The following is a 25,708-nucleotide window of genomic DNA, read 5'->3' as shown; positions in this document are numbered from 1 at the left end:
TAGCGTCGTCTGTTCATTTTCAGCAGGCGGCCGAAGTTGCCTAATTGTACATTTTTATTGTAAAGAATATCGTGTGCAACGACGATTCTCAGTTCGTAATTCGTATTATATCCGCACTCGACTTCGGCTGGTACGGCTAACTTCACACTTACTCACGATCAGAATCGTCATTTTTGCCCACTCGTTGCAGAATATACTATTTTCGTCTTCATATCGACTGACTGTAATTTCGATTCGACAAAACAGGATATATTTAGTTGATGACACCAGATACACCAGATCATGGATAAAAATACTTATTTAACCAGTGATTTATTTCACTAATGGTGAAAAAATAGCAGCAGTAAAATAATAAATTCAAATTTTTATTGACGTGAAATACAGCTGATAAAGGTTTTTCTTTTTGTTTTTTCTACACTTGTTTTAGAATACTGTAAATTCTTCTTGTGACATTGTACAAGCACATTCACGTAATCGAGGAAAGATTTTGGTAACAGTCGTGGTCTGCAAGTTGCTGTTGGAATGAAAGAAAAAGAAAAAAAAAAGACTAACAGTGAAATAATATTTAATTTATATTAACACCGTAACACACAGAAACGCGATTATAGGTATAACATTGCGTAGGCTAATATTGTATATTTTGATTTTTAAATTAAATTAAAAGGAACGATCAATTTGCGTTATTGTTATTGTAAACGACAAAAATACTTATCCTGAATAACATTCACAAGAAAGGACATTATTGTGAAACTATGTTCAATTCTAGTACGAACAAGGAATACCGGCAAGATCGACGTCACGAAGATTGTATTTATACTGGTAGCGAATTTACATCCGCATGGCCTTACAATTGCATAAAACAATCAACACCTCGCTAGTCTAACTATACATTGCACTACATTTTGACTACAATAAAATCCGTGTGTTAATTTACGTGAAAAGTATACATCTCACAGATTATTTTGATTGCTTGGATACTTGGAAATTAATCAATTTTTTGACAGGGAAAAAATTGAACTTTTTACAAATATCAAATTGTGCATTGCGTGTTGTATACGAACACCCGAACGGTTCCCGGTTCGTCGATAGTAAATACAATAATATACTCGTTATTTTTAGAATGTAAATGATCGAGGTGTGGCGATTGCTGGCTACAAATCTCGATACATTTTGTAAGAGGTTTCGTTCGGGCTATGACCAGGAGAACCATGAACGATTTACTGCTTCCTTTGCAGTTTCTTGGTTAGGCGATGACGGAACAGAGGTTGAAGGTGTAGTAGGTGTGGTGGGCAACACAGGTTCAGTAGGCTTGACGTTGACTTTATTGTTGGTTTCCGTTTGCATGTTCGACTCGTATTGCCGTACGTCTTCCAGTGTCATTCCGTACCAATCGTCTATCCACGCAAAGGCTTGTCGATGTCCAAGTAAAAGAATATCCCTTATACACTGTAAAATATTTTTGAAAATCAGTTATTTGCACAGCTGAGTGTTGGGATTGACTGTGCAGCCTTTGGCTAGAATTCTAATCGACAATCGGAGGGAAGTAATTTCTCACTCTGTGAATAAACTCCTCGACTCGTGTCCGCATTCCCCAGACATCGAACGAAGCCTGAACCAATTTATACGAGCACATTATAGGCTGCGTAACATCTCTCCATCCTTCAACGAGAGGACCTCGTCCAGTTACTTTCGATTTAAAGTATTTTGGATCCTGAGTAGAAAATGAAGAATTGCATTCAGTCTAATGCGAATAACGTATGACAGACGCTAAAAGTGCAGGAAACATACCTCCTCCTCTTTGTAGTGCTTGGCAGCTATTTCATCATATGCGATGTCAATATAATCAACTTCCCGATGAATAAGTTCCACAGGAGTTAAATCTAAGCACTACCCATTGACTAGATATTAGAATCAATGATTGAAACGGTGACATATATATCATTCAATATTACAAGTGAATAACTCACGTTTTCATTTGAGCCATTGTTGTTTTCGTATCTAGTATTGATAGATATGTGAAATGTGGGTATGAACGAACACTGAAATACAAATACACCCGTTGTACAATGCATAATGGAATTTTAATGAAATTTAATGCATAATACTCACTGTGTAAACTGTGAAGATCACCATTGCCCCATGTAACAAAATATTACATATTATTTTATTTGCAGGGAATGGAAAAGTGTTCCAAAACAAATAGGGTATGGTTTATATGTTCTAAGGTACTTGGGAGTGATTCGTTGCAGATTTGAATTGAATCACCTTTAATTTCCAACAAAAGTTGAAACATCTCACCCGTAATTGTGAAAGGATAGTAGTTCCAAGCTTTTTCAGTAATGTAAAATATCTTCGGTACAAATGATTGGATCCAATACGGTAGTTTACTGAAATGAAGGAGGAGAACAATAACGGTTGAAATAACATAAAGGCATGGAAGATTGAAAACGATATAGAAAACTGCTTCATTATCCATGGATCAAGAATATATTACTTTGAAAGATGAATCCTCTTCTCAGTAAATTGACCTGTTCCATGAGTGGCATGTTCGCACGGCGACGTCTCAATAACTTCGACACCTTCATCGGAATCAGATTGCTCGTGACTGTGTCGCGCAATCATATACAATTGTCCGATTTGATACTAAAATGATAAACGATGAGAGAAATTTTGGAATTTTATTTTCTCCAACATTACTTGGCAAATACTGTAACTAGGTCCTTGTTACGTGAACCGATATTTGAATTCTCACTCGCGAAGGAATGATTGCCGATGCATCATATTTGGATAAATATATTCGATTGATTGTGCGATTATTCATCCAAATTAAATATAATAATATACGCAAATCAACATGTTTATATAGAATTGCCTATAATCGTTGTAACAGTGATTTTATTCATAATTGATTCGTGCATAATTGAAAAAAGAATTTAAAATTATAATCTCATTACCTCGTCCGTGGTAAACGGCATGCATATCCGATATTCCTTGGTCAACACCATTCTAATCACGACAAGTTATAAGTTATATTTAATCTGACAAGATTAGAAGTTAATCCTCCAATGTGAAATTAATATTTTTCAGTTATAAAATCGTAATGTAAATTGGGAAAATTTATAGCGAGATACAATTTTCGAAACTATGTATACCGCAAGTACAACATACGTGGTCTGCTTTGATGGGACAAACCATAGACGACGAAACACCATAAGATAAACAAACGCGAATAGGACGAAAATGCAGCCTACTTCAAGCCGCGCTTACCCCATCTGAAAAGCATCGATACATCGTTACAGCTGATATCTGATATGCAGCTCACTTCGCATTGCCACACACTGCACACGTAATGTATGTACGTACATACGTGTATATTTATATTACGTGTACCAAATTGAAGTGACTGACAAGTTTTTCTGTGATGTGGACAATGATTACGTTATGATAACGCGAAAGGATGAACGACATGCAACTGTAAAATAGGAAAGAGAATAGCCTGTCAGAGGGTAGAAATATAACCGTCGTTAAATGGCTTATCAAACGTTTAGGCAGGAATACCTGCAAATGCCCGTGGTGACACGAGCGTATACGACTGCTTGTGTCATCACGACTCTAGCCGTGGTATACATACGTATTTTATTATCTTCGTACAAAATTTTCCGTCAGAGTTCACTCGATTCTCGATATTATTCAGATTCCATGTTACCCCCGTGATTACTGCACTTTTCAGTATTGACAAAACGTTCGTCATTACTGCGAGGTTAAATTTGTGTCAAATTAAATTTTTATTCTTTTTCTTACAGCAATTGGACCTCGTCTCTCCATTCCAATTATACTTCAATCCGATTTTAATACTGAAACAATATCAGGTAATTTTCTCAATCAGTTTCTACGTTAGAAAATATAAATATCGTTCCACGGTGAGTTAATATCTCTCTCTTGTTAATTATACCTTTGCAGTTATGGCGACTGATCACAACTTTCCTATTCTTCGGGACGGTTGGATTCAATTTCTTCTTCAATATGATATTTACGTATCGCTATTGTCGGATGCTGGAAGAAGTCTCGTTCCGCGGTAGAACCGCCGACTTTGTTATGATGTTCATATTTGGTGGCATCTGCATGATTGTATCCTTGTCTATGAACTTTTCGTCTCCGTTTTATTTTATTATTGTATCATCCGCATTGCTCTAGTTGAGTATTATTCCTCAAATTCTTACAGATATTCGCATTTTTCGTTAATTTATTGTTCCTTGGCCAAGCACTCACCATCATGTTGGTGTATATATGGTCAAGACGGAATCCTTTTGTCAGAATGAACTTTTTTGGACTCCTCAACTTTCAAGTACGCTTGCAGATAATTAAATTGGAAAAATAGAAGGAATATCGATTTTGATGTAACAGACGCATTGTAATTTTTTCCGTTCTACATAGGCGCCATACTTGCCTTGGGTGCTCTTAGGATTCTCCGTTCTATTAGGCAATGCAATTTGGGTTGATTTGATCGGAATGGCAGTAGGACACATGTACTACTTTGCTGAAGATGTATTTCCACGACAAAATGGTGGTTTTCGCATACTCAAGACCCCGCAGATATTGTGAGTTATTCAGATTTATCTACTGTCTTCAAATTAAGGCTCTCACCAAAGGTTAGGTCATACTTCTTATAATAAATTTCTGTGTTCAGAAAAACTCTGTTCGATGCACATACGGAGGATCCAAATTACACACCGTTACCTGAGGATAGGCCGGGCGGTTTTAACTGGGGTCAAGGTGCTAACGTGCAATGATTCGCAGACAAATTCGCCGAATTAACACCACATTATTATCATCACCCGAGCGTTTCAAGTAAATCCTTCAGTTATTTTTTTGTCGTATATAACAGTTACTTTAATTTGACATAATGCTGCATATTTTTTGAAGATATTTAATTGTAGTTTAAGTGCTGGGTATCTATGGCATATCCACTCGAAACAGTTGCAATTGTTATGCATGCATCAAACTTTAATGATTTGAGGGGTTTTGCTGAATATTTACAATTTTTAAACCAAGAAACCCGTGCTTATGCAATATCTCATTCAGCATTGACATTTTCTAAAGCTATTCAAAAATTGAGTAATAACAGAAAACTACTTGAATGAGTTCCTGCCGTCACTCTTCTAGAATCACTAGATCAATCGGAAGGAAAATCTTATATTCCAATTATCAAGTTAATTTTACGTACAAGTAACATAGGTTGTTATGGTAAAAGGTATGATTGAATGATCGAACGATGCTCTGCTACCATAGTGAGATGACATTAAAGGCATTAGAAAACAAGTTTTCGCAATTTATCATACATGCAATTCTCAAATTATATAATTAGATGTTGGTAGTAAACTTGAATGGTCGTTTGAAAAACCTGTTTAAAAACATGGCAAGCGTTGGTTTGCATCTCAATTGTCTATGTAAGTTTCGTCATAATATATTTATATTTGTGTAAAATGTCTTACTATCTGTGATTTAGCTATAAAAATAAAGTATCAATTAAAATTCTCCAGGTGAAATGAACTCAGAAGTTTCTGCATCGGATAATGTCAGAACATTTCTAAGGCTTTTAATAATGATAGTTGTGAACTCGTGCGCATAATGTCTAACTAGAAGTAGAATCTTTCCGATTAACCATTGGGGCTCAGCTACAAATGTAAGCAGTATATTTTATTAATAACAACGGTCCATGACTATGATTTCTTAAAATCAAACATACGGTGCAGAAAATTATACATCCAATTCTCACATTCTTAAAACCATTTCCCAAAGATCAGCTTTAATATTCGTACAATCAATAGTACCTTTTCAAAATATTTAAGTATTATCGTAAGCGTTTAATTTATTGATACCTCTAAACATATTGTTTTTGCCGTCAAACGTTTTCGAATGTACAGTTAACCGAAGTCTATTATCATGTTTTCAAGAGTGCTATTCCTTGAATACTTGAAATAATTCAACAATTTGTCAGACTTTCGGAATGAGCTATTTAAATAACGCTTTTGTCCACTATTCATTTACGTTGGTAGAACGTTCATTGTAGAGTAAACGTTAGCCATGTGTCTGAAATGAATTCATCAGAGTGAATCATGATTTGAAAAATCATTTATTTAGATTTAAATAGTAATGGGTTATAATATTGGGATAGAATGATGTGCAACTTAATACATATATGCAATGACATGGACTATAATACAATGATCGGGGCTCTATTATACACATTTTTTAGTTATATCGCCACTGTTGCTAGAAGCACCGTGATATCATCTGGTTTACCACCTGTAACAAACAATGATATTTTGTTGTTCATGTTCTCTGAAGTGAAAATATTGCATGAAAATTTCGCAAGACCAAAGTACGTGTTGAAATTGGTTCAAGAGTAAGCGGTGGCTGCATTTCATGCCCAGTACTAACCTATAGCATCTATTCCATTTTCTCTAGCATTTTGGGCAAATGGTGACATAAAAGCCCCGTCGAACGCAAGACTGCGGGCCATCCAGGCTATTGAATTGGCAACACCCTGCAATTTCGTAGGATCACGCTCTCCTTGGACTTTGCGCATCTCGGTGACTAACAACTGGTCAGGTACATTGTCGAAAACTCCGTCAGTTGCTAAAAGAATAACATCCCCATCTTCCACGCCAAAGCTGGAAGTGTCCGCAGCTTCGGGCCTATAAAAATATTACTAAACTTGTAAAATATTGTCGGGTTCAAACTTCTAGCAGGGAATCGGCATATCATACACGCATATAATTGTTTGTATTCAAAGTTTAGATCCCAAAATTATAATCCAATTGTAAATAACGTGAAGTTTGTTAAAAAGAGAAAGAAAAAAAAAAAGAATAAACATATAATAGAGAATAAATGCACCCTATTTATAATTATTCAAAGTGTAATTATTATGTCAACTGTATTTGGGATTCGAAATGGCAATTAATGAAAAACTAATTAGTTGTTACTGCAAGTAAAAATTAATTGTCTCTCACCTGTCGCTAAGTACCAACCCACTGTGGCCAGGAGGTGGTGACGACAATTGAAACGGAGTGTTGAAGTAGTGCTGCTGTTCCGATGAACGATGCACTACTTCTCCTCTCCTGACAACCACAAATCCGCTGTCTCCTATATTAGCTGCATAAATGCTGCTGGTCTCTTTATTTAATACTATGACGCACGCGGTGCTGCTGCCTAAATTTAATATGTTTAAAAGAAGATGCATCAGTGTCTAAATTTGAAGTCCAAAGTTGGACAATTTCTATTGCGTATATTTTTTAAATATTCCTTACCGGGTATGGGCTGCTTGTTTTCCAATAACTCATAGTAGCTACGCGCCAGTAAACCTGCAGGTTCTGACGGGGTAAACCTGCCCATTGTGACTAGCCTTTCACAGGTTCTCATTAGAAAATTTGAAAACTCTCCAGGGTCAATTCCGTAGTGTCTCCATCCACCTACGCCGTCGGCGACACCTAGTATAATCGAATAATTAAATGGAAACTCAGAATTATCAATTGAAAGTCCTACGTCGGATTTTTATTTGTACAATACTGAGCTACAATTTCTTGTTGGTTGAAAATAAAAAAAGTTATTGCGGGAATATAAGTAGCAATTCAGACAAGCTGGTGAAAAAATGGTTCACCGAAATATAGTGCATATCTAATTCGATCGTGTTTGTGTAATATTATAGCTATGTAACGAGACAAGTATATATCTATACATAATGCTCTGGTCACAGGATCGCATCTGTGAATCGGTCACGTGCCACGCGCAAACGTTTGATGTTTCTTTTCAACAGAAACTAAAAATAAACTGACTTGTGAATGCGAGTCAATTTTGGCAGCATGCATTTAAGGTAGAGGGAAGGACGGGTAATATTTATAAGTTTTGAACGGTTGCCACAGTGTCACATGCTTGAAGTTTCATTGTTGTCACACTTTTTTACTTTCCAAATACAGTATATGCATTATATTCTTAGACAAAACAATATTTTTTTCAATCCTAGGTTGCATTCAATGAGCGAGACTCAACTCGAGCAGTTGCTATTATTATTACTATTATTGTTGTTATTGAGTAATTTTGTAAAAATTTGATATTTACTGTGAAATTATTATTTATGCGCTGAATATGAGTCAAAGTTTATCAGCATTGCTTGTTCACATTAAATGGACTTTGGAATGGCAAATCTTTCTACACTTCTGAAATCTTTTACTTTCCCTCTAAAATATTTGCATCATTTTCAAACAACTTTGAAAACCTTGGCTGTCGATCGCCATTGTGAAAACAGGTTGAATTCCCGATCAATTGAATTGCAGAGCATATCGTAGCTGCATCAGATACACAGGGACAAATTGAAATAATCTTTAAGGCTAAAGTATTTCGTCTAATCGTGTAGAGCATGGGCATGGATGCTGTTGAAAGTCATCACTGTTGTGCAATAGGTCAAAATAATGTTTGCATGCATTTTGAGCTGCAAAATTAGGTAATGTTTGAAAAATAGGTGCTTGTAGTTAGCGGACGAATCGCTATACGGAAAACGTATCCGATGATCGGTCCTACAACTTTTTATTAGTGGGTAGAAATCGACAACAATTGGCTTCGCAGATCAGCTGACAAGACCGATCTAAATACATATAGATAGTGAATTTCATTGACAGGTTGTGATATGCGTGATAATTAGGTTAATTCGTATCGCTTACCCAGCACTTCGACAGTTTTGAATTTAGCGTTGAACCAAGCATCGTCCCCGAATTGTCCCTTACGTATTCTGCCGCGAGCAAAGTCTTTCGGAAATCCACATACCGCGGAGACGAAGGATGCCTCACGTCGTTTATTTGCGCAAGGGTCGGTGCATGCCGTATAATTTGATATTCCGTTCCATAACGCTCGAGACAGCAGCCTCCCAGTCCAATAAATGGACTGCATTATACAATTGAATTAAAACTTTGACACACGCATGTCTTCAGGTTCCAAAGATTAACGTTGCATAAGAAATCGAAATTAATTAATATCTCATGTTAGATATCGTTGGTTATATTTTCTCGCTAGATACCGCGGTCGAGCGTAAATAATGCTGCAATCGTCACTTGCAAATTTCTCGGACAAACAACCTCCCCGATGTTACCGTTTACTCCTACAACGTCTCCTTTCCGTCGCAAATCCCCAGCAAAGACAGACCCAACCACCACCACCCCCGCTAATTTCCCTTCGCGATTCTCTCTCTGTCTTGATCACCGACAAAACATTATACGAGATCGAAATCGCTACTAGAAAATCCAGACTTAACCTTGACAAGAAATTTTCAACAAAGGGCACACACGTGATGACAATGAATTGACAATGAACCTAGATCCTCGTCAACCGCTGCGTTTCCGACACGTTCCTCGTGATTACCGTCTAACTATTCGGCTAACTATCCTCTTTTGGGGCGACGTACGCGCGAGGTCTCGTGTCGAGGAACATACGCGTTTTGTATAACCGTTGCGTAAACGTAAATTTATTCCAATTGATTTATTCCAGCGGAAAAACACGCCGTTTCTTCGATACATTGCGGCAGAATGGTAATGGTTAGTGGATTATTGCGAGGATCTGCAACCAATTCATCGAAACAATTGTATAAGTATTTAATGCGAGAATGCCGCAAGCTTCCTCGGGGTGCGCAGGAATATTATAAACACTCAGTCAAACAAGTTAGTATAAATTTTCCGCGCTTGTTTTCTTATCATTTACCCAATATAAAAAAACTCCTATAACTATCAGGCATAACCTGAAATTGGAACTCAATATCAACAGGCTTTTTATTTACAGAGCTTCAAGCAACACGCAAATGAACCAGACGCCGAACGGGTCAAAGAAATCATAGAGAAAGCTTACGCAGACTCAAAATGGATTATGAACAAGGTAGAATTGACTGTAGCTGCCATTACAGACATTGCTGTATTTTATTAGATTTCACTTACCTCTTCAAGAGTGTTATCATTTTTATTTTTCAGTATACCAAGGATTCTGGACAAGCCTAAAGTGATGTTGAAAGCTAATTTCATCCATCCACTTTGCCCCTTGTTTATAATAGCGAGCCAACAATCTTGATAGGAGTAGAAAGATGAATTGTGAATCAGTAGTTTCTCACGGCAATGTTGATACCTGCGAGTTCTGGAAGGCAGCAAAAATATGGCTCGACAATGCTCATGTCGTGAATCGCAGAATATTGACAGCCAAAAAATTACTTTTTCTCCAGTTAAATGCTGACATTCAATCTATGTGTTCATCTGAATGGTTCGAGAAACTGGCGAGTGTTGCACAACTGTACAAGAATTGTCCAGCCCCTAGCAAAACAGATCATTCACTAGCATTGGAGTTGGAGGCATCGTGCAGTGAATTCTTGAGTGATGGACTTGATGATCCCTTAAACAATGGATCGTATATATGCCTTCAAAAATTACTTCCCCGTAACCCAGAGAAATTTTCCCATACACTAAAGTTGGCAATCATTGACAAAGCAAATGGAAGAATCACCTTTTTTTCTCATTCCATTGAGGAGTCTAAGCAATCTCTGGGACCCAAATGGTCCTACAGGTTAGAACACGATGCAGTACTTTGTAAACTTTCACTGTATGTTGATGGGAATGAAAACGTCTGCAAAGATTCAAGCTTTAAGTGGCTGAAGGACCAATTTTTTCCACGTTTTGTGAAGTGGGCAAACTCCGATAGCCCTGGTAGTAGTCTGATATCAGGCTCCTTGAATTTAATTTCTGCTGAGAAATATGCAATTTTGTACAACAAGTTAAAATTAAAATATGGCACTGCAATGGTTAAAATCTGGCCCGAAAATACTGATTCTGCTAAGTTTGTCTACGAAGATATCGCCATCGCAACTTATCTTTTGCTCATATGGGAGATGGAAAGAACGACGAGAAATGTTCAGGAGAAGCAATCGTTTGTTGATCTTGGTTGCGGCAATGGTTTGTTGGTACATATATTGGCCAGCGAAGGGCATCCAGGGCTCGGTATCGACCTACGAAAGAGGGGAATTTGGGATTTATATCCTAAAAGTACTCGCTTGGAGGTATATTGACATTTATTTGCACAAAACTTGAGTGAGAGCCTAACAAAGTATTTTTCAGGTACGCACAATAGTACCTTCGGCATCAAGTCTTTTTCCTGAAACCGATTGGCTGATAGGAAATCATTCAGATGAACTGACTCCATGGATACCTGTCATAGCTGCACGGAGTTCTCATCAGTGTCAATTCTTTCTTCTACCTTGCTGTGCCTACGAGTTTAATGGACGAAAATACCAGCGAGATAACGCAGCTAAGAGTCAATACTTCGAATACATGAATTATATCAAAAATGTTTGTGAGGAATGTGGTTTCAAAACTGACATGGATAAACTAAGAATTCCATCCACAAAGAGAATTTGTCTAATTGGTAGGGACAGGATATATGCTAAGGATAGAACAGATGTACAAGAAGCTGCTATTCGGGAATTAATCAATGCCAGGTCTAACGGTAGAAAAGATAACATAACGGATTCTTCTGATCCATCTGATCAAAATTTGTGGTCAGCAGGTTTTAAGCCTAGAGAAAATGTAGAACGAGTAAGAAATTGCACTAAGATTAACAAAGGAATAATTTCTGACATAGTTAACTTAGTTGCGGAACGACTGTTGTGCAAAGTTCGGATGATAGATATACAATCGTCAAACGAAAAATGGAATGCTGGGGGTCAGATAGAATTAAGTGAAGTTGCGCAACTGTTGTCTCAAGAAGCGTTGAAAGAAATGAAGAATGAATGCGGAGGCGTGCAAACGTTATTGAAAAATAATAGTGATATATTTCAAGTGATACAGGGAAAGGTTCAGTTTCGAGTACCTGGAACATGTACAGATGTAACGCGGAAAAAAAATAAGCGAAACAATTCTAAATTTGCAAAGAAGACAAAGCCTTGTTGGTTTTACTTGAATCACCCTAATGGATGCCCGCTTAATGAGGAGATATGTTACTACAAACACTGACTGGAAATAAATAGAACCAATGTATGTTTTCTTACTTATTAACATGAAAAATATGACAAGTAAATTAGATATTATATGCTGGTGAGTTGATGTACCGAATTTTCAATATCCCGATTCCTGGCAACAGTTTTAGATTTTACCGAATTTTTCAGTCGATTCAAAATTTTAGAAGTCACGAGAATCCATATCTGCTCTGCGATTTTTAGATCCATGAAAAACAATAACGGTATGAAGAAAGGTAAAAAACTTGACTGACCTGTGAAGATATTTATTTATTATCTTGACAGTGTTTTTTCAATTTTATACAAGTACACAATTAAAGGTGTTTATATGATGCCGATTTTGTTAGCAACATCAAGAGCATCGTAGTCACGAGCCAGTCGAACGTATGCCTTCTTCTTGCCATCTGGCCTGATTAAAGTGTTCACTTTGGCTACGTCAATGTCGTATAGTTTCTTGACAGACGACTTGATGTGATATTTATTGGCGCGCGTGTGGACAATGAAGACCAAGGTATTGTTGTCCTCAATTTTCTTCATCGCAGCCTCAGTTGTTAACGGAAACTTGATAATGTTGAAAGCATCCATGCTGAAAATGACGAATACATCATTGAATACCATGCTTAATTTGTAAATTGACCGATCTCTTACAATAACATTGGTCAGAATTGTGTTTTTTTTTTTTTTCTATTTCATGAATATCAAAGAGATTCCCACACGAAAAATCATCATCAAAAGGCTGAGACAAATTGCTGGAGAAAAAGTAAAGCACTTACCGGTTTCTGTTGGGCACAGATTTGCGTGGATACTTGGGATTTCTCGGCGGCCTGAATGTTTTTGGCCGATGAAAGTGCACCGATGTGCGAATCTTTCGAACACGGGAACCGTGTACACCCTTCAAGATCTAAGAAGAGAAAAAATTAAGATCAATGATACTGCATAACGAACTGAAACATTATTATAAAAGTTAAGTAAGCGTTTAATCAGTTCTGTGTATAAAATTTTGTTTTCATGCATTCTCAAAGAGATTCCCACACATGAATCATCATGTATTATAATCATAAACAAAGTTTAGACTATGCTGATAGACATCATCATCGAAGAAAAGGAACGATTCGTTCACACATTCTAATTCCACATATCTTACCTTCTTTTGGGCCTTAAGAGCCTTCTGCACTGGCTTGGAAGGAGCCTTCCCACCTTTGGGAGTCTTTTTTGAAGCATTCTTCTTCGGCTTGGCGATAGCTGGCTTGGATGCTGCGGGTTTAGCAACAGGCTTAGCAGCAGCTTTGGCAGGAGGCTTAGCACTCGCTGGCTTCTTCGCAGCAGGTTTGGCTGCTGGCTTAGTAACCTTCGATGTCGAAGCAGCCGCAGCTGGCTTCTTTTCCGTCTTCTTCTCTGCCTTCTTCTCGGCAGGCTTGCCTGGAAAATTTGCAAATATATTAGATATACGTTGTTTCCGGGATATAATATCGGACGATTTGAGTTCGTATAATGTTGGCAAGGAGATGGTGGATTTTGTCTCTAATGTGATCAGTAAATGACGTATGATTTGAGGGTTAGGAAGTACCGCCTCATGATGCCTAAGCACGATAGTCTGTGATCTTGATTTTTGGGTCGAACTGATATTGAACAAGAGTCGCGTTGACCGGATTTTTCTTTTAACTAAACTACATAAACAACACCTCAAGAATTACCATGTGGCTGGAAACGAACGACCGCGTGGAGGAATATTTGTCAGTATATCTTTCGCGTTCGATTTGATCGTATTTAAACATCTACCGATGCGCATTCGTATCTGAGAAAAAATTCTTTTCAAAACCGTCGCATAGTCCATTCGCAACGCATACGTTATTAACCATAAATAAGGTAAATTCTTACTTGGTTTTTCCGTGGGCTTCGGTTTCGGAGCCATTTTGATGAAAAGAACAAGAACACCGAACGGAAGAGACGGCGCTGATTGTCGCTTTCTAAACTCTCTGAAATGCTTCGACTGCAAGAGTTGTTGACTGGTTGAAATGCACGACTGACGTAAAAAGTTGTGATAACTTGATAAATTACGTTTTATGTCCAGGGTTGATTAGGAAATTTATTTATTGCGCCAATTTATTCTCACTACTGTCACATTTGAACAGGTGCGATGCATTTGATGTGGAATTTTCGCGCGCTACTTGGCTAGTCAAAAACATTCGCCAATCAGATGTTACACAATACAAAGGATGAGCATCAATGGCTGGTTAATCAATTATCAATTTTGATCAATTAGTATTGTTCGGACGTAAATTACTTTGGATTTTTATTTACTAATGATCAACGTCATGGCAGCAGCGACAAGAATATCTAAATTGCATACGATTCAAGCCACAGCCAATCATACTGCTACATTGATTTTTTTTCACGGTTCAGGTAATAATTATCTCAAAGCCGGAATACGATGCAAACTGTCTAACCTCAAATCTTATTAAGCTGAATCATTACCTGCGTACCGCGAATTGCTTTTTTAATATTGTACTCTATCGATCCACTTACAACTAAGGCTGAAATATTTTCATGAGATTCCTAGCTATGCTTAGTATTACTTGTTATTTTACAGCATGAATGTATTTCCTTCCAGGAGATACGGGAAACAATGTGAAGGATTGGATAAAGCTTTTAAATAAAGAGGAACTCAAATTTCCTCACATTAAGATCGTCTATCCTACTGCACCACTTCAGCCGTACACCCCCAATAACGGAGAGGTGATAGCTTGATCTAGATCAACGACCCTTCTTTTCAAAGCATCGTTTAACACTACTTCCGTTTTCAGCCAAGCAATGTTTGGTTCGATCGTTCGGCAATATCAAAGTCTGCCCCGGAACTACAGGCTTCGATCGATTCTATGTGCTCCGAAGTGTCGGGAATATTGGAGAAAGAAATTGCTTGCGGAATACCCGTAAACAGAATAGTTCTCGGTGGCTTTTCAATGGGAGGAGCTTTGTCGCTACATATGGCTTACAGGCACAGGACATCGGTTGCTGGGTGCTGTGCCATGTCATCTTTTTTAAATGACAACTCTTTAGTTTATGAAGTATGAAAGTAATTACTGCGAGAATAAGTTACTCAGTTATTTATAATCTCTGGTATATCCTACGCTCTTTCACTGTCGCCAAATCGTTCAATAACTTCAATTTAATCTTTTACAGGCTTTGAAGACTGCCACTACTGGAAGCACTCCGCCGCTTTTACAATTTCATGGTGTACGTGACGATTTAGTTCCTATTGAATGGGGCGAGGAAACATTCAAACTTCTTACAGAGTTAGGTGTAAAGGGGGAATTTGTACCATTAAAAAATGCGTATCATGAACTAACCAAACTTGAAGTTCAGAAGTTCAAAGAATGGTTGCTCAATGTTATTCCAGAAGAATCCTCCTAAGAATCTCATTATTTTACAAATAAACCTGAATCCGTCGACATAGTGGAAGAGAGTTTAAAGTAAGGAAAAAAATACTATAACTAGATGCAAATGTTAACAAAGAACTCAAAGTTTAATTCCCATCCGAAAATATTTTAATTTCGTCAATTACAGTTCATTTTATCTGTTTCAGACTCAAGGATCGTGATATTTTACATCAATACAAGGAAAAGCATTAACTTTCTTGCACCTCGCAATCTTACAGACAGGAAAAAATATAAACTTGCACCTTGAAGAGTATCACAATTTTTATAAATATTCGTCAAGTCCTTTTGTTATTACTCATTTTGGTTTATGCATTTATGCATTTATACGATTGTACATAGAATTTTCTGTGAAATATTCTAGGAGGAGCAACAGCTGTGTACATAGTAGCTACGAATGATAGACAAAATAGGATTAAATCGGGTTTTCCAAACACTATACCAACCATGTACAGCAATATATTACATGTCGTTTCAATAATCTGTCGTATTTTTCAATGTCTTTAAACTGCGAAACAGTTGGCAAACCGTAGAAGTGAAAATTTCAGTGTGAGTAAAGATATTACGAAAATCGCTCACGTTCACGTTATAAATTTATCGCGCCTCAGAGCGGCTGCTCGTTTAAATACAGCCAGTTGGTTTTCAACATTAAAATCACGTAGAGTATTCAACAGAGCTGTTCAAACTTGGCTTTGGTATAATATGGCATCTTGAATCAATCTGTTGCGCAATTTGTTCAATGATAAATTTGACAAATCATCGGTGTATGTAATTACAAAATAACCCGCATCGCGAAAATGAAGATGACCGCATAACGAGTGTTCTGATTACCAACACGGATAGGTGATATTAAAAAATACGTCGAAGTTGCATAAGAAAAAAAGAAGCCAATTGTTACCGAATGATAAACAAGTTATTTATTTATTTATTCAATCAAATTACTAATTAACTATACCCTCAACACGATGATTAATCGGGAGTTTGGCGCTCCTTTCTACATCGTCGAGGACAACAAAAGAAATCGACCCCTGCGCGAAGTGGTAAATAGGGATGGAAAATTACGGAGGGGGACGACGCCGGCGTCGAGACGTCTCGTCGACGAAACGAAGAGGAGAAACGACATCGGTTCACCGCCGAGGAAAAAGGAAAGGGACGGCGATCGACCAACGACGCCACCGCGAAACTACCACCATTCCAAAATACCGCGACGACGACGCAGTTGGACGTAGTCGCGACTCCAAACGGCTTGGTTCGTCAGTCGGTAGTCGGTGGTGGCTGCGGCCTGTGGTAGCTCTGGATTCCGGTCTTTGATTTCCGATCCCTTGGATCCCTTGTAAGAAAACATCCCCCATCAGCTCGGGAACCGGGCCTAAGACGCGGCTGTTTCCGGGTTGCGTCATGTAACAGGATCCCTTCCTCCGGGGAATTAGCCCTGATACCATGAAGGGGAAGCCTCCACCCCTAGAGGAGTAATATTCGAGTGTTTGTAGAGATAATCGAGGAGGTGAGTGATTTATATTCCTCATTTTCTCACTCCGCATGCTATTGCGCATTATTCGGAAAATTTTACTACCCATCAGACTCGAGGGTTTAGTTTTAACCCGAGGTGTTGTAAGCGTTGAAATTCAATTTTCTTTCATCGTAAACGTGTTAAAATATCATAATTTTTCCTTGTTCTCTTATTATCAGACATGTATGGATGTATAATGTTATACGTGATGAAAGTACTGCGCATGGACTTCGTTCAGCTGACATCTTAGATATTCCATATCGTCGTAACTCGTGTAAAAAGTTGCAGGACAGCTGATTGTCAAAAGGGTGCGAAGGGAAGAAATTGTGCTTTAATCATTTTTCAGACAATCTGCCTAATTTCAACGCCTTCTGTAAATCAAAGTACAACTGAAATTATGAGCGCGTTAAAACTAACACATAATCTTCGATCGCAAACTCGCCAGCTGTGTTTTCTGCATATATATATATGTATATATATATATATATATATATATTTTCTCTGCATATGTTTGTTTCTTATCTGTGAGCCTTTTTTACAGTATGATGTTATATATGTATAAACTATATGCAGGACATAGAGTTCGACGTAGTGTTATCAGTCATTAGGTCATAAAACGAATTTAAAAATTTTTTTTATTTAAATCTGGATTACGAATTAGCTTGATAAAGAGACAAAGAAAGGAAGAAAGATAGTTAGAATTTCAAAGTGTAGTGAATCGCGAGTGATAATCGTGAGGGTGAAAGGTCTGTTAAAGCAAAGGGATCATATTGACATTACTGATACGATAAATTCTGATTACTAACAACATTTACAATTCTTACACGCATAGATTTTTCATTTCTCTCCGAAGAATATGATACGCGCCTGTTTGTATTATCGATTTATATGATTAAAGTGCGAATAACAATTTTCTTTGTTCTACGGGTGAATTGCTAATTAACCCAGCTATGTATAATATGTGCATTCATTATTAATACTGATTTCTGCCTAGTTTGTGTTTTATGTTATTTTGCCTCGCTATAGATCGTAATATATTTATGATTCTGATCACGGACAAAAGTTTGAATGAATTATTACCTTTCTAACGCCCGGAAAATCTTAATGAATCAATAATAGAAACGCAGCAGCAACAGAATCACAATATGCGTCTGAATATCGATTGATCATTATGAAACCGTGTTAGGAACGACAGCTGTCGATTGTAATATTGTAAACAAACCGTATGACCCCACCAAGTCCGTATAATTTATTAACTAATCTATTATCGTGACCAAGTATGTGTTAACCTGAATTAGTAATTTCATAACTCTGAAAGTCTCAGTTCCCGCACCCTGAAGCGAAATATTCTGATTAATAGATAATAATAAATGTCACATAGTATATCACGAATAGGTATGTATATTAATTTTAAATTATTAACGGCATTCTAACCGTTCAGCGTTAACTCATGATATGTTTAGTTGTCAGGTTGATTTTTTCTTACAATTGTCACTTGAAACGACAACGAGACGATATAATCAATATTCTGCGGAACAATACCAGCGTTCACGAACGATAACGCGGTCGGTTTAAATTTCCATCATATTGAAGTTAGCTTTGACTGAAGAATATCTTTCAGTCAACGAAGTTGGTAACGTTATCGCGACGATTCATGCCGAAAAAAAACCGTTATTTCGCAATTTTGAAATTCAGTAAACCGTAATAAAACAAGACTCGCTCATATTTCAAAATCTTAGTTGCATAAAAATTATTGTAAAATTAAGAAAATAGTGATTTATAACCCAATGTTTTGTTAGGATAACGTTGCTAACTTCAATCTCGTAAATTTCCAACAAATGTTGCTCCACTATAATTCCTTTTACGAATGATGATGAAGTTGGCCCACCGTTATCGTAACGATGCATATTTAGAAAAAATCTTTACTTGGAACATTAAGGAATCACATAGGAAATTTAGTAAACCATGAAAAAGAAAACGCGATTTATTCCCTGATATTTTGTTACATTAACGTTACTAACTTCAGCCTCATTTTTACGAAGCGTCCGTCGACTCTTCGCAGACTACAGATTATGCGGAATTTCTACATTAGTAGAATTAATTGGTAACCACCCACGCCATAATTCTCGCCCATTCTTGTCTTATGCGTAAAATAATTATTGTACTTATGTATCTACGTATGTACAACATAGCGTAATGAGACTTGCGATGTCCAGCAATTGCAAACATTTTAAGAAAGCCGATCAGATAATCGACTCACGTATCACAGTCGTCGACATTGGACACAATAGTCACTTTCACTCGTAATGTAATCTCTCCCTGCAGGCGTATAGTGAACGATCTAATGAAAAGCGAAGGAATCAAAATTAGCCCGAAGATTCGATCATGTTGAAGTTAGTAACGTTACCGGGTAACGATTCGCGCCGAGGAAAAATCATTATTTTCGAACTGTTTGAAATTCAGTCAACCGTAATATAACAAAACATACTCATGTTTTGCGATCTTAGCTCCTTCAATATATTCGTAAAGATGAGAAAATATTAGTCATTTTTTCCCAATTATTCATTATGATAACGTTACCAATAACTTCAACCTGCGTAAGATTCACTTATCGTTAGGCGTAGAATTACACGAAACGTGTATAGATATAGATTGAAACAAACGCACAATGCCCTACATTTGAATTTCACGTAACACGCGGTCCAAAGATAATGTTAATATTGTACTAATGCAGCTATTCCGAATTCTCGTCAGTATGTATACACGGTACAATGAATTTCATCATGGGGGCTGAATCAATGCCATAAGTAAATTTCATTAACCCCTCGTGTGTTCATAGGGATAGGTATATACATGGGTCTCATTGTTGGTTGGATTAGGTTCGTACACCATCGATGTGTTTTCGGCTTGTTCACACGTCAGACAATATTCGGAGCTAGTGACGAGCAGTCTATTTTTATTCTCCATTTCAATTTTCGTATTCCAGGTTCCGTGTTATTCGATCAAATTTTCGAAACGTACCACGATTCCGCTTTGCGAAAATAGGTGCGCAAGTTTAGTTTATCAGCAACACTGGCACATAGACATTTGGCGCTTTTGATACTTGTTCATTGTACCCACGTGTCTCTATACGGTGCTACATTTGAACCGCATTGCGGTTTGAGATCAGGGGTCAAGGTGAAATTCGATCACGCCGTTACGAGAATTTTGCTTTAAACAAAAAAAAAAAAACAACTACGGACGTCCGTATGTGGTACATAATTATTATTTATGCATGTGTACCGACCAACACATGTGCGATGGTATTTCAGCGGTCTGCAGGAGGGTGCCAATAATTGTCAGACGTCACGTGATTAGTCCAAAGAGGTTACGGTAAACAAATGACGTTCGAAAGTGTCCTTCGCGACCACGAACACATTGAACCAATCACATTTTGTTATTTTAAATTTAATGCGTTACGAAATGTGAATAATCCTTATTGAATTCTGGTGCATGAAACTGACATCAAATACGTGACAATTTATACTGCAGTATCGAAGTGCATACCCGGAGGTTTCGTTGAGAGTTAACGATGCAAATGACGTTTCGCCGGCAAACGGATGAATTGTAACTTCGGTTGCCTATTTGCCGGCGAAGCATCGTCCGCATCGTTAACTCTCAAGGAATCCTCCCGGTGTTTACTTCAGAACGAGGAAACGAACAGAAAGCTAAAATATCTCTTTCGAATTTCAGGTGAGATGAGCAGCAGCAGCGGTGGCGGAGGATTCGGCGTCGGCGTCGGAGTTGCGGGAGGTCCGGGTCTCGCCGCCGCTCAGCAGGGTCAGGGCGTCGCGGCGTTGTTGGTCATGCTGGCCGTTCTTTGCTTCATATTTGCCTACTGCTGTTGGGGCGCTCCGTTTTGCAGGTCTTTGTGCAAAAAGCACTGCTGCTGTCGCCTCGAGGATCCGGAACCGGATCCACGGTTTGGTAGCACGGATCAAGCCATGGTCGCCACGCCGACGATCATCCTCCTTCCACACGGTAGAATGCTGGTCGTTGACGGGACTGTTTTTACGCAGTTCCAAGCAGACACCACGGGTAATTTATATTTTATAAGCTTGCGGAGGCAAAAATAGAACGAAGTAAATATTTTTTCCAACGGTCTTTCGAAGGTTTGGATCTCGTTGAGCTCGGGGAGAGCGTTATTCGAGCTCAGCGGAATCCCAGGAGTTTGAACCGGCACCAACTCAGGAGCAGCCAGGGCAGTATAATGGAGATGGATGCCGAAACGCCGAGCAAGGAGAGCCTCGGTTCTTTGGGAGGCTGCTTCGCTCCGCCTACCTACGAGAGTATATACGGAAAGGACGAAGGAGATATGCCACCGTCCTACTCGGACATACTCTTGCATAGGTGGGATGGTGTATACGTGGTTAGATTAATTTTTCTCGTATCAACTGCAGGAAGTCGTTTTTTAAACGTATTATGCAATATTTCAGGTTCGGAAACCTCCCCTACGAGTTGGACGTGCAAGAGTTTGCTCAGGACGGGAAAGAAGAAATCGAAATGCAGACGCTGGAAACGCGGCCGCGTGTTATTGAGAACCCAGCGAACGTGCAGGGGAATAATTTTTATTACGGTGGTATTGGCAGTTTTTCCACGCCGAATTTTCCACAGCAAAATGTTACTAGAAATCCAACTTTGACGGATAATCCACTGGACGAGTATTACGCCGACGTTAATTTGGACGCCTATACAATATCCACTGGCATGATCGGGTCTCACGGTTACGACCGCGAGGTCGAAGGTAATTACGTACTTCGTAACGAAGGTAGCAACGAAAGTTTTCGTAACATTGTTCACAACGAAACTGAGATACAAATTAGTGATCGTCAGTTAGACGTTAGCAGCTTAAGTTATGTTAACGAAAACTTGGGCAACAACTCTGCCGGAGTCGCGGAATCATTGAGGAATCGTTACTCTTCGCCGAGTAGCGATGCGAGATACGATCATAGACCGGTTTTTTCGGAACCTGGTTCCTCCGACGAGGGAGAGCCTGCAGGAGACTTTGGTACACTACCTGATATTCGAGAGAGCAGAGTGTGAGCGAAGAAGAAAAAAAAAGATGAACAATCGATATTATTGCATTGAATTTAATATTTATTATGAGATTATATAACCCATATTGATTATCATATTACCGAAAGAGAGCGCAAAAACATCCAAAGTGCCCGTTGCATTTCATCGTACAAGGGCGAGAGTGGCCTTGATGAACGCCGAAAGTTTGTTCGGAGGTACAAGGTACCTGATATTTTTCTTTCGTAGACTGAATCGATTGTACTTTTCTCCTTTTATCTTACTTTCCGCACACATCATCGCTGGAAACCGCATATTACGTATGAATTTGAACAGCGTTTGTTGATTGTGTGCAAACTGCAATACTGCAAACATCATAGCTGTTCTGTATACCGAGTTGCATACTCGTTAGGCTGTGTCGTGCTTTGTTTCTGGGTCAGACACATGAATCCAATGCAGTAGAGTATAAATTACGAACACATTGTGAACGCAGAGGTGGTCGATAGTACTCGCAGAATAACTTCATTTCCACGAGAGAGTGATGGTAGCTACAACAATATTGTGAAATATACAAAAATATATTTTGGTATTTCATTAAGCGACAGTCCATAACATAATATATAGGTATACGCATTTGAATACACTTAGAAATAATAGGTACACACATAAATTCATCCACATAATGGTATTTGTAGATACTCAGGAGTTGTTCCTGGTTGACCATCATTCAATTAATAGGAAACAGCTTCGTAGAATGAAAACCGTGTGCATTTCGAAATCCGAGAGTTAAAATCTGTACAGTTATTGCTCTTCGTTTTAGCTGATGAGAGAAGAATGATACATGCATGAATGTAATTGTACATTTACAAGCATCTGTATGATCAGTTTTGCGCGATTGATGATGAATGACTCGAGGTCTGAAAAGATTGTCGTATAGGCATTTCTGTTTGGAAAATGTATCATGCTCGTGTTTCACTTGGGTGAAGATGTGGCTGAACTTATTGATCGTATTCCACGAATCAAATAATCTTTCGGTCGAACAGTTGATTAGTCGGGGCTGAATGGTTGATTTTACGTCATTTCAAGTTTCGAAGTCATGAAAGTATGAGAATGGGCAACTCGTGCAATCGAATGGTCTGTTACCAGAAAAGTAAATATACCCGATTCAAGCGTAATCTGAGAAATGTAACGATTTTAATGTTCATCATGATGTTACAATTATTAAGACGAGAATAAAATAATTATGTATATTAAATATTTAATATCTAGCTGTACTATATTATACATACACACAATAAAATCAAACTGCAAACGTTTGTACAAATAGTGATAGTATACCTTGTAAAGAATTGGTGTACATTTCTTTTCAATATTGAGTGGTTTTTTTTTTTTGTAAATATATTTTCATCTTTGTAAATACTCGACTTACTGGTTGACGAAGGAAATTCTATTTCATCATTGTACACTGTTCCTGCGGCGTCAAGATTTTGATTAGTATTATTTATTCGAATTTGATACGAGCCTTGGTGTTCTTCATTAACTGTTCACAATTTAGGAGACTTAATCATCGCTGTCCATTTCTTCGGGGGCGGACGAATCAGCTTCGTCGTCCTCTGCATTTTTGTCCCAATCTTTCAACTTCGCTCCCATCATGAAATCATCCCTCAGCACATTCCAAGTTTTTTCCTCATCACCCTTTAACAAACGTGAAAAGAAATATCTTAGAATTCGGTACACAGGCGATTTGGCTGACGTAATTCAGACAAATACATCGACATTTGAAAACAGGTTACCTTTTCCATTTGCATGTCGTTTTGGTTTTCAGTTTTAACTGGACCGTCAACGGAGATGCTTTTAGTACCACCCATAAGAACATCTAAGAATGCCCGTTTGTCAATATTTTTCAAAACCATTTCACGTTTCCTTTCCAGTGGTCCGGCTTCTTCCAAACGTTTCTCGATATCCTTTTGCTGTTGGCGTACAGCGTTGAATAATTGTACTACACCCCTGAAACAGACAGTAAAACTTTGTAGCGCTACTTTCAAGTAGAACATAAAATTGTTCAACCGCTAAAAAACCTACTTTGTCGCTATTTTCTGTAATGTTTTTTCTCGGTCCCTATCAAGGGGCGTAGGTTTTACCCTAATTCCAAGATCTACCTCTCTTCTTTTCCTCATACCATGTTCCGCCTCTTTTTCTCTCTTATCTTGGCTTGTCTTCAATTTTTTTGATGGTTCTTCTGTAACAGTCTCCTCATTTCCATCGACTTCAAAACCAGGGCTAACTATTTTTGATTTCGGTACTACGTCGCACAATTTTTTCGCCTTTGACAAAACTATGCTTGTCTTGCGCTTGGGCTTTTTTGTTCGTAATATCTTCTTCATCGCGTCTGCCCACCCGGGGTTTCCTTTGGATTTGTCATCATCGCTATTAGAATTTGGTGCGGTCGAATCATCCTCTTCTTCCGCAGAGCCTGATTCCACCTCATCACTCCCCGATGCATCTTCTATGTCACCTTCATCCGCACTCTCGACCATATTTTCCTCAGTTTCCCGACCCGAGTCAACGTCCCCATCATCCGACGATTCAGCCCTGTCGTTAGCGAATTGTATTTCAACTAGAATAAACAAAAAATTGCTATTAGGCCAGACGTTCAAAATGATAAAATGTTGTACTTCAACTATTTCATTGAGTTTGATGTATAATTCGAAGCAGTTTGCATTGTGTACATAAAATATTTATAACCTAAAAACATGCTTGTTTTTATTGATACGATTTGAGCGAACGGTTGACGATAAGAACCTTACCTTTTGGTTTTTTAGGCGACCTATTCATTCTTTCAACCGTTTCTAACGCTATCATCGTTTTAATGATGTAGACCTAATTCTCAAATTTAATCGTACGACACTCACGCGCGCACCGACGCCTGTTTTAACCTCAGTCTGTTTTAACCACGTGAAGTTGACAATCGCTATCGACCATTTTCGATATGTGCTCAAAATGTGTATTTCGCGTAGTTCGAATGAGATTTATGACGAGTGATGTTACGAAGATGTATCCAGTAAAATGACGTTTGTACACTATGTTTGTTTCACTATTTGTTGATCGGATGTATTTTTCGTGATTTTCAGATTGGGTATATTAAGGCAAGGCATATGTTCTACGTAAATAACAAATAATTTCATCTCAATAATGTTAATAATAAAGTGCGGTGTATTAGGTTATTTTTTAAAAAAATTATTTTCACCTCAATATGCTGCTCAATGCACTATAAATGATATATTATTTCAAATATTTGCAAGAATCTTACAAGGGACAATTAATGCTCGCTGTAAAGTTTTCTTGTGCTTTTCGAGAGGTGAAAGGATTTCTCTACAATGTTTGTACAAATTTTTATACGGTTCTTCAAGTTTTCATTATTATGAATTACTAAATGGAAAAACTAAAGCCAGGTGCCATTCGAAAGTTGCACTGGTTTGGTTCTTAAATCAGCTTCTTCCCCGTGTCCTAATTTCTGACCACCAATGGTTACAGGAATATTAATGTTCAATTAATGGAACTCTTCGATTGTCACAAAAGTTGATTAGCACAGTTAATTTCGTTTATATTAATTGACCAGCACAATATTATTTACAATGTTTTATACACGCTAATAAAAAACTAAAAAGGCAAGTA

General features: G+C 37.9%; 8 protein-coding genes and 1 long non-coding RNA gene across 12 annotated transcripts; 4 read left to right on the top strand and 5 right to left on the bottom strand.

Moving 5' to 3' along the window:
- Positions 1 to 344: 344 nt before the first annotated feature.
- Positions 345 to 3,272, bottom strand: LOC107224156 (cytoplasmic phosphatidylinositol transfer protein 1). Of its 3 annotated transcripts, none has more exons than XM_046737370.1 (9): positions 3,169 to 3,272; positions 2,955 to 3,006; positions 2,495 to 2,643; positions 2,266 to 2,387; positions 2,110 to 2,117; positions 1,968 to 2,039; positions 1,789 to 1,887; positions 1,556 to 1,711; positions 345 to 1,446 (listed from the first exon to the last, which is right to left on the bottom strand). In XM_046737370.1, the coding sequence occupies exons 1-9, from the start codon at positions 3,210 to 3,212 to the stop codon at positions 1,192 to 1,194; spliced, it is 957 nt and encodes a 318-aa protein (XP_046593326.1). In that variant the 5' UTR covers positions 3,213 to 3,272; the 3' UTR covers positions 345 to 1,191. The 3 variants fall into 3 exon arrangements, with proteins under 3 accessions (XP_046593326.1, XP_015519586.2, XP_046593327.1); XM_015664100.2 differs by having other exon boundaries at positions 2,299 to 2,387; positions 3,169 to 3,270; XM_046737371.1 differs by lacking the exon at positions 2,955 to 3,006 and having other exon boundaries at positions 3,169 to 3,270.
- Positions 3,273 to 3,371: 99 nt separating this feature from the next.
- On the top strand, positions 3,372 to 6,612 carry LOC107224172 (derlin-2). Its single transcript, XM_015664126.2, has 7 exons — positions 3,372 to 3,621; positions 3,804 to 3,869; positions 3,961 to 4,128; positions 4,223 to 4,345; positions 4,435 to 4,598; positions 4,688 to 4,848; positions 6,469 to 6,612. Exons 1-6 carry the CDS (start codon positions 3,529 to 3,531, stop codon positions 4,788 to 4,790), a joined length of 717 nt encoding a protein of 238 aa, XP_015519612.1. The 5' UTR covers positions 3,372 to 3,528; the 3' UTR covers positions 4,791 to 4,848; positions 6,469 to 6,612.
- LOC107224171 (protein phosphatase PTC7 homolog) lies at positions 6,115 to 9,299 on the bottom strand. Its single transcript, XM_015664125.2, has 5 exons — positions 8,718 to 9,299; positions 7,311 to 7,490; positions 7,014 to 7,212; positions 6,442 to 6,698; positions 6,115 to 6,306 (listed from the first exon to the last, which is right to left on the bottom strand). Exons 1-5 carry the CDS (start codon positions 8,941 to 8,943, stop codon positions 6,257 to 6,259), a joined length of 912 nt encoding a protein of 303 aa, XP_015519611.1. The 5' UTR covers positions 8,944 to 9,299; the 3' UTR covers positions 6,115 to 6,256.
- A 149-nt stretch (positions 9,300 to 9,448) lies between these two features.
- Positions 9,449 to 12,125, top strand: LOC107224176 (probable tRNA (uracil-O(2)-)-methyltransferase). The gene is made up of 4 exons (XM_015664129.2): positions 9,449 to 9,707; positions 9,826 to 9,918; positions 10,011 to 11,083; positions 11,142 to 12,125. Exons 3-4 carry the CDS (start codon positions 10,121 to 10,123, stop codon positions 12,033 to 12,035), a joined length of 1,857 nt encoding a protein of 618 aa, XP_015519615.2. The 5' UTR covers positions 9,449 to 9,707; positions 9,826 to 9,918; positions 10,011 to 10,120; the 3' UTR covers positions 12,036 to 12,125.
- A 162-nt stretch (positions 12,126 to 12,287) lies between these two features.
- Positions 12,288 to 19,963, bottom strand: LOC107224158 (60S ribosomal protein L23a). The gene is made up of 5 exons (XM_015664102.2): positions 19,894 to 19,963; positions 13,916 to 13,984; positions 13,182 to 13,456; positions 12,811 to 12,938; positions 12,288 to 12,623 (listed from the first exon to the last, which is right to left on the bottom strand). The coding sequence occupies exons 1-5, from the start codon at positions 19,946 to 19,948 to the stop codon at positions 12,362 to 12,364; spliced, it is 789 nt and encodes a 262-aa protein (XP_015519588.2). The 5' UTR covers positions 19,949 to 19,963; the 3' UTR covers positions 12,288 to 12,361.
- On the top strand, positions 14,237 to 15,952 carry LOC107224160 (lysophospholipase-like protein 1). Of its 2 annotated transcripts, none has more exons than XM_015664105.2 (5): positions 14,237 to 14,440; positions 14,649 to 14,773; positions 14,842 to 15,102; positions 15,218 to 15,507; positions 15,621 to 15,952. In XM_015664105.2, exons 1-4 carry the CDS (start codon positions 14,341 to 14,343, stop codon positions 15,446 to 15,448), a joined length of 717 nt encoding a protein of 238 aa, XP_015519591.1. In that variant the 5' UTR covers positions 14,237 to 14,340; the 3' UTR covers positions 15,449 to 15,507; positions 15,621 to 15,952. The 2 variants fall into 2 exon arrangements, with proteins under 2 accessions (XP_015519591.1, XP_046593330.1); XM_046737374.1 differs by having other exon boundaries at positions 14,628 to 14,773.
- LOC124294007 lies at positions 15,787 to 18,204 on the bottom strand. Its single transcript, XR_006903898.1, has 2 exons — positions 18,062 to 18,204; positions 15,787 to 17,352 (listed from the first exon to the last, which is right to left on the bottom strand). It is a non-coding gene; the product is annotated as an uncharacterized LOC124294007 (long non-coding RNA).
- On the top strand, positions 16,096 to 23,349 carry LOC107224173. The gene is made up of 4 exons (XM_046737367.1): positions 16,096 to 16,975; positions 20,714 to 21,058; positions 21,133 to 21,370; positions 21,457 to 23,349. Exons 2-4 carry the CDS (start codon positions 20,719 to 20,721, stop codon positions 22,061 to 22,063), a joined length of 1,185 nt encoding a protein of 394 aa, XP_046593323.1. The 5' UTR covers positions 16,096 to 16,975; positions 20,714 to 20,718; the 3' UTR covers positions 22,064 to 23,349.
- Positions 22,284 to 25,078, bottom strand: LOC107224157 (RRP15-like protein). Its single transcript, XM_015664101.2, has 4 exons — positions 24,841 to 25,078; positions 24,116 to 24,650; positions 23,827 to 24,040; positions 22,284 to 23,728 (listed from the first exon to the last, which is right to left on the bottom strand). Exons 1-4 carry the CDS (start codon positions 24,893 to 24,895, stop codon positions 23,594 to 23,596), a joined length of 939 nt encoding a protein of 312 aa, XP_015519587.1. The 5' UTR covers positions 24,896 to 25,078; the 3' UTR covers positions 22,284 to 23,593.
- Positions 25,079 to 25,708: the final 630 nt, after the last annotated feature.

The sequence above is a fragment of the Neodiprion lecontei genome, chromosome 4, assembly GCF_021901455.1.
Source record: "Neodiprion lecontei isolate iyNeoLeco1 chromosome 4, iyNeoLeco1.1, whole genome shotgun sequence".
NCBI classification, from domain to species: domain Eukaryota; kingdom Metazoa; phylum Arthropoda; class Insecta; order Hymenoptera; family Diprionidae; genus Neodiprion; species Neodiprion lecontei.
Note: the sequence above shows the minus strand (reverse complement) of the source record. Positions and strands in the feature narration are given on the sequence as shown.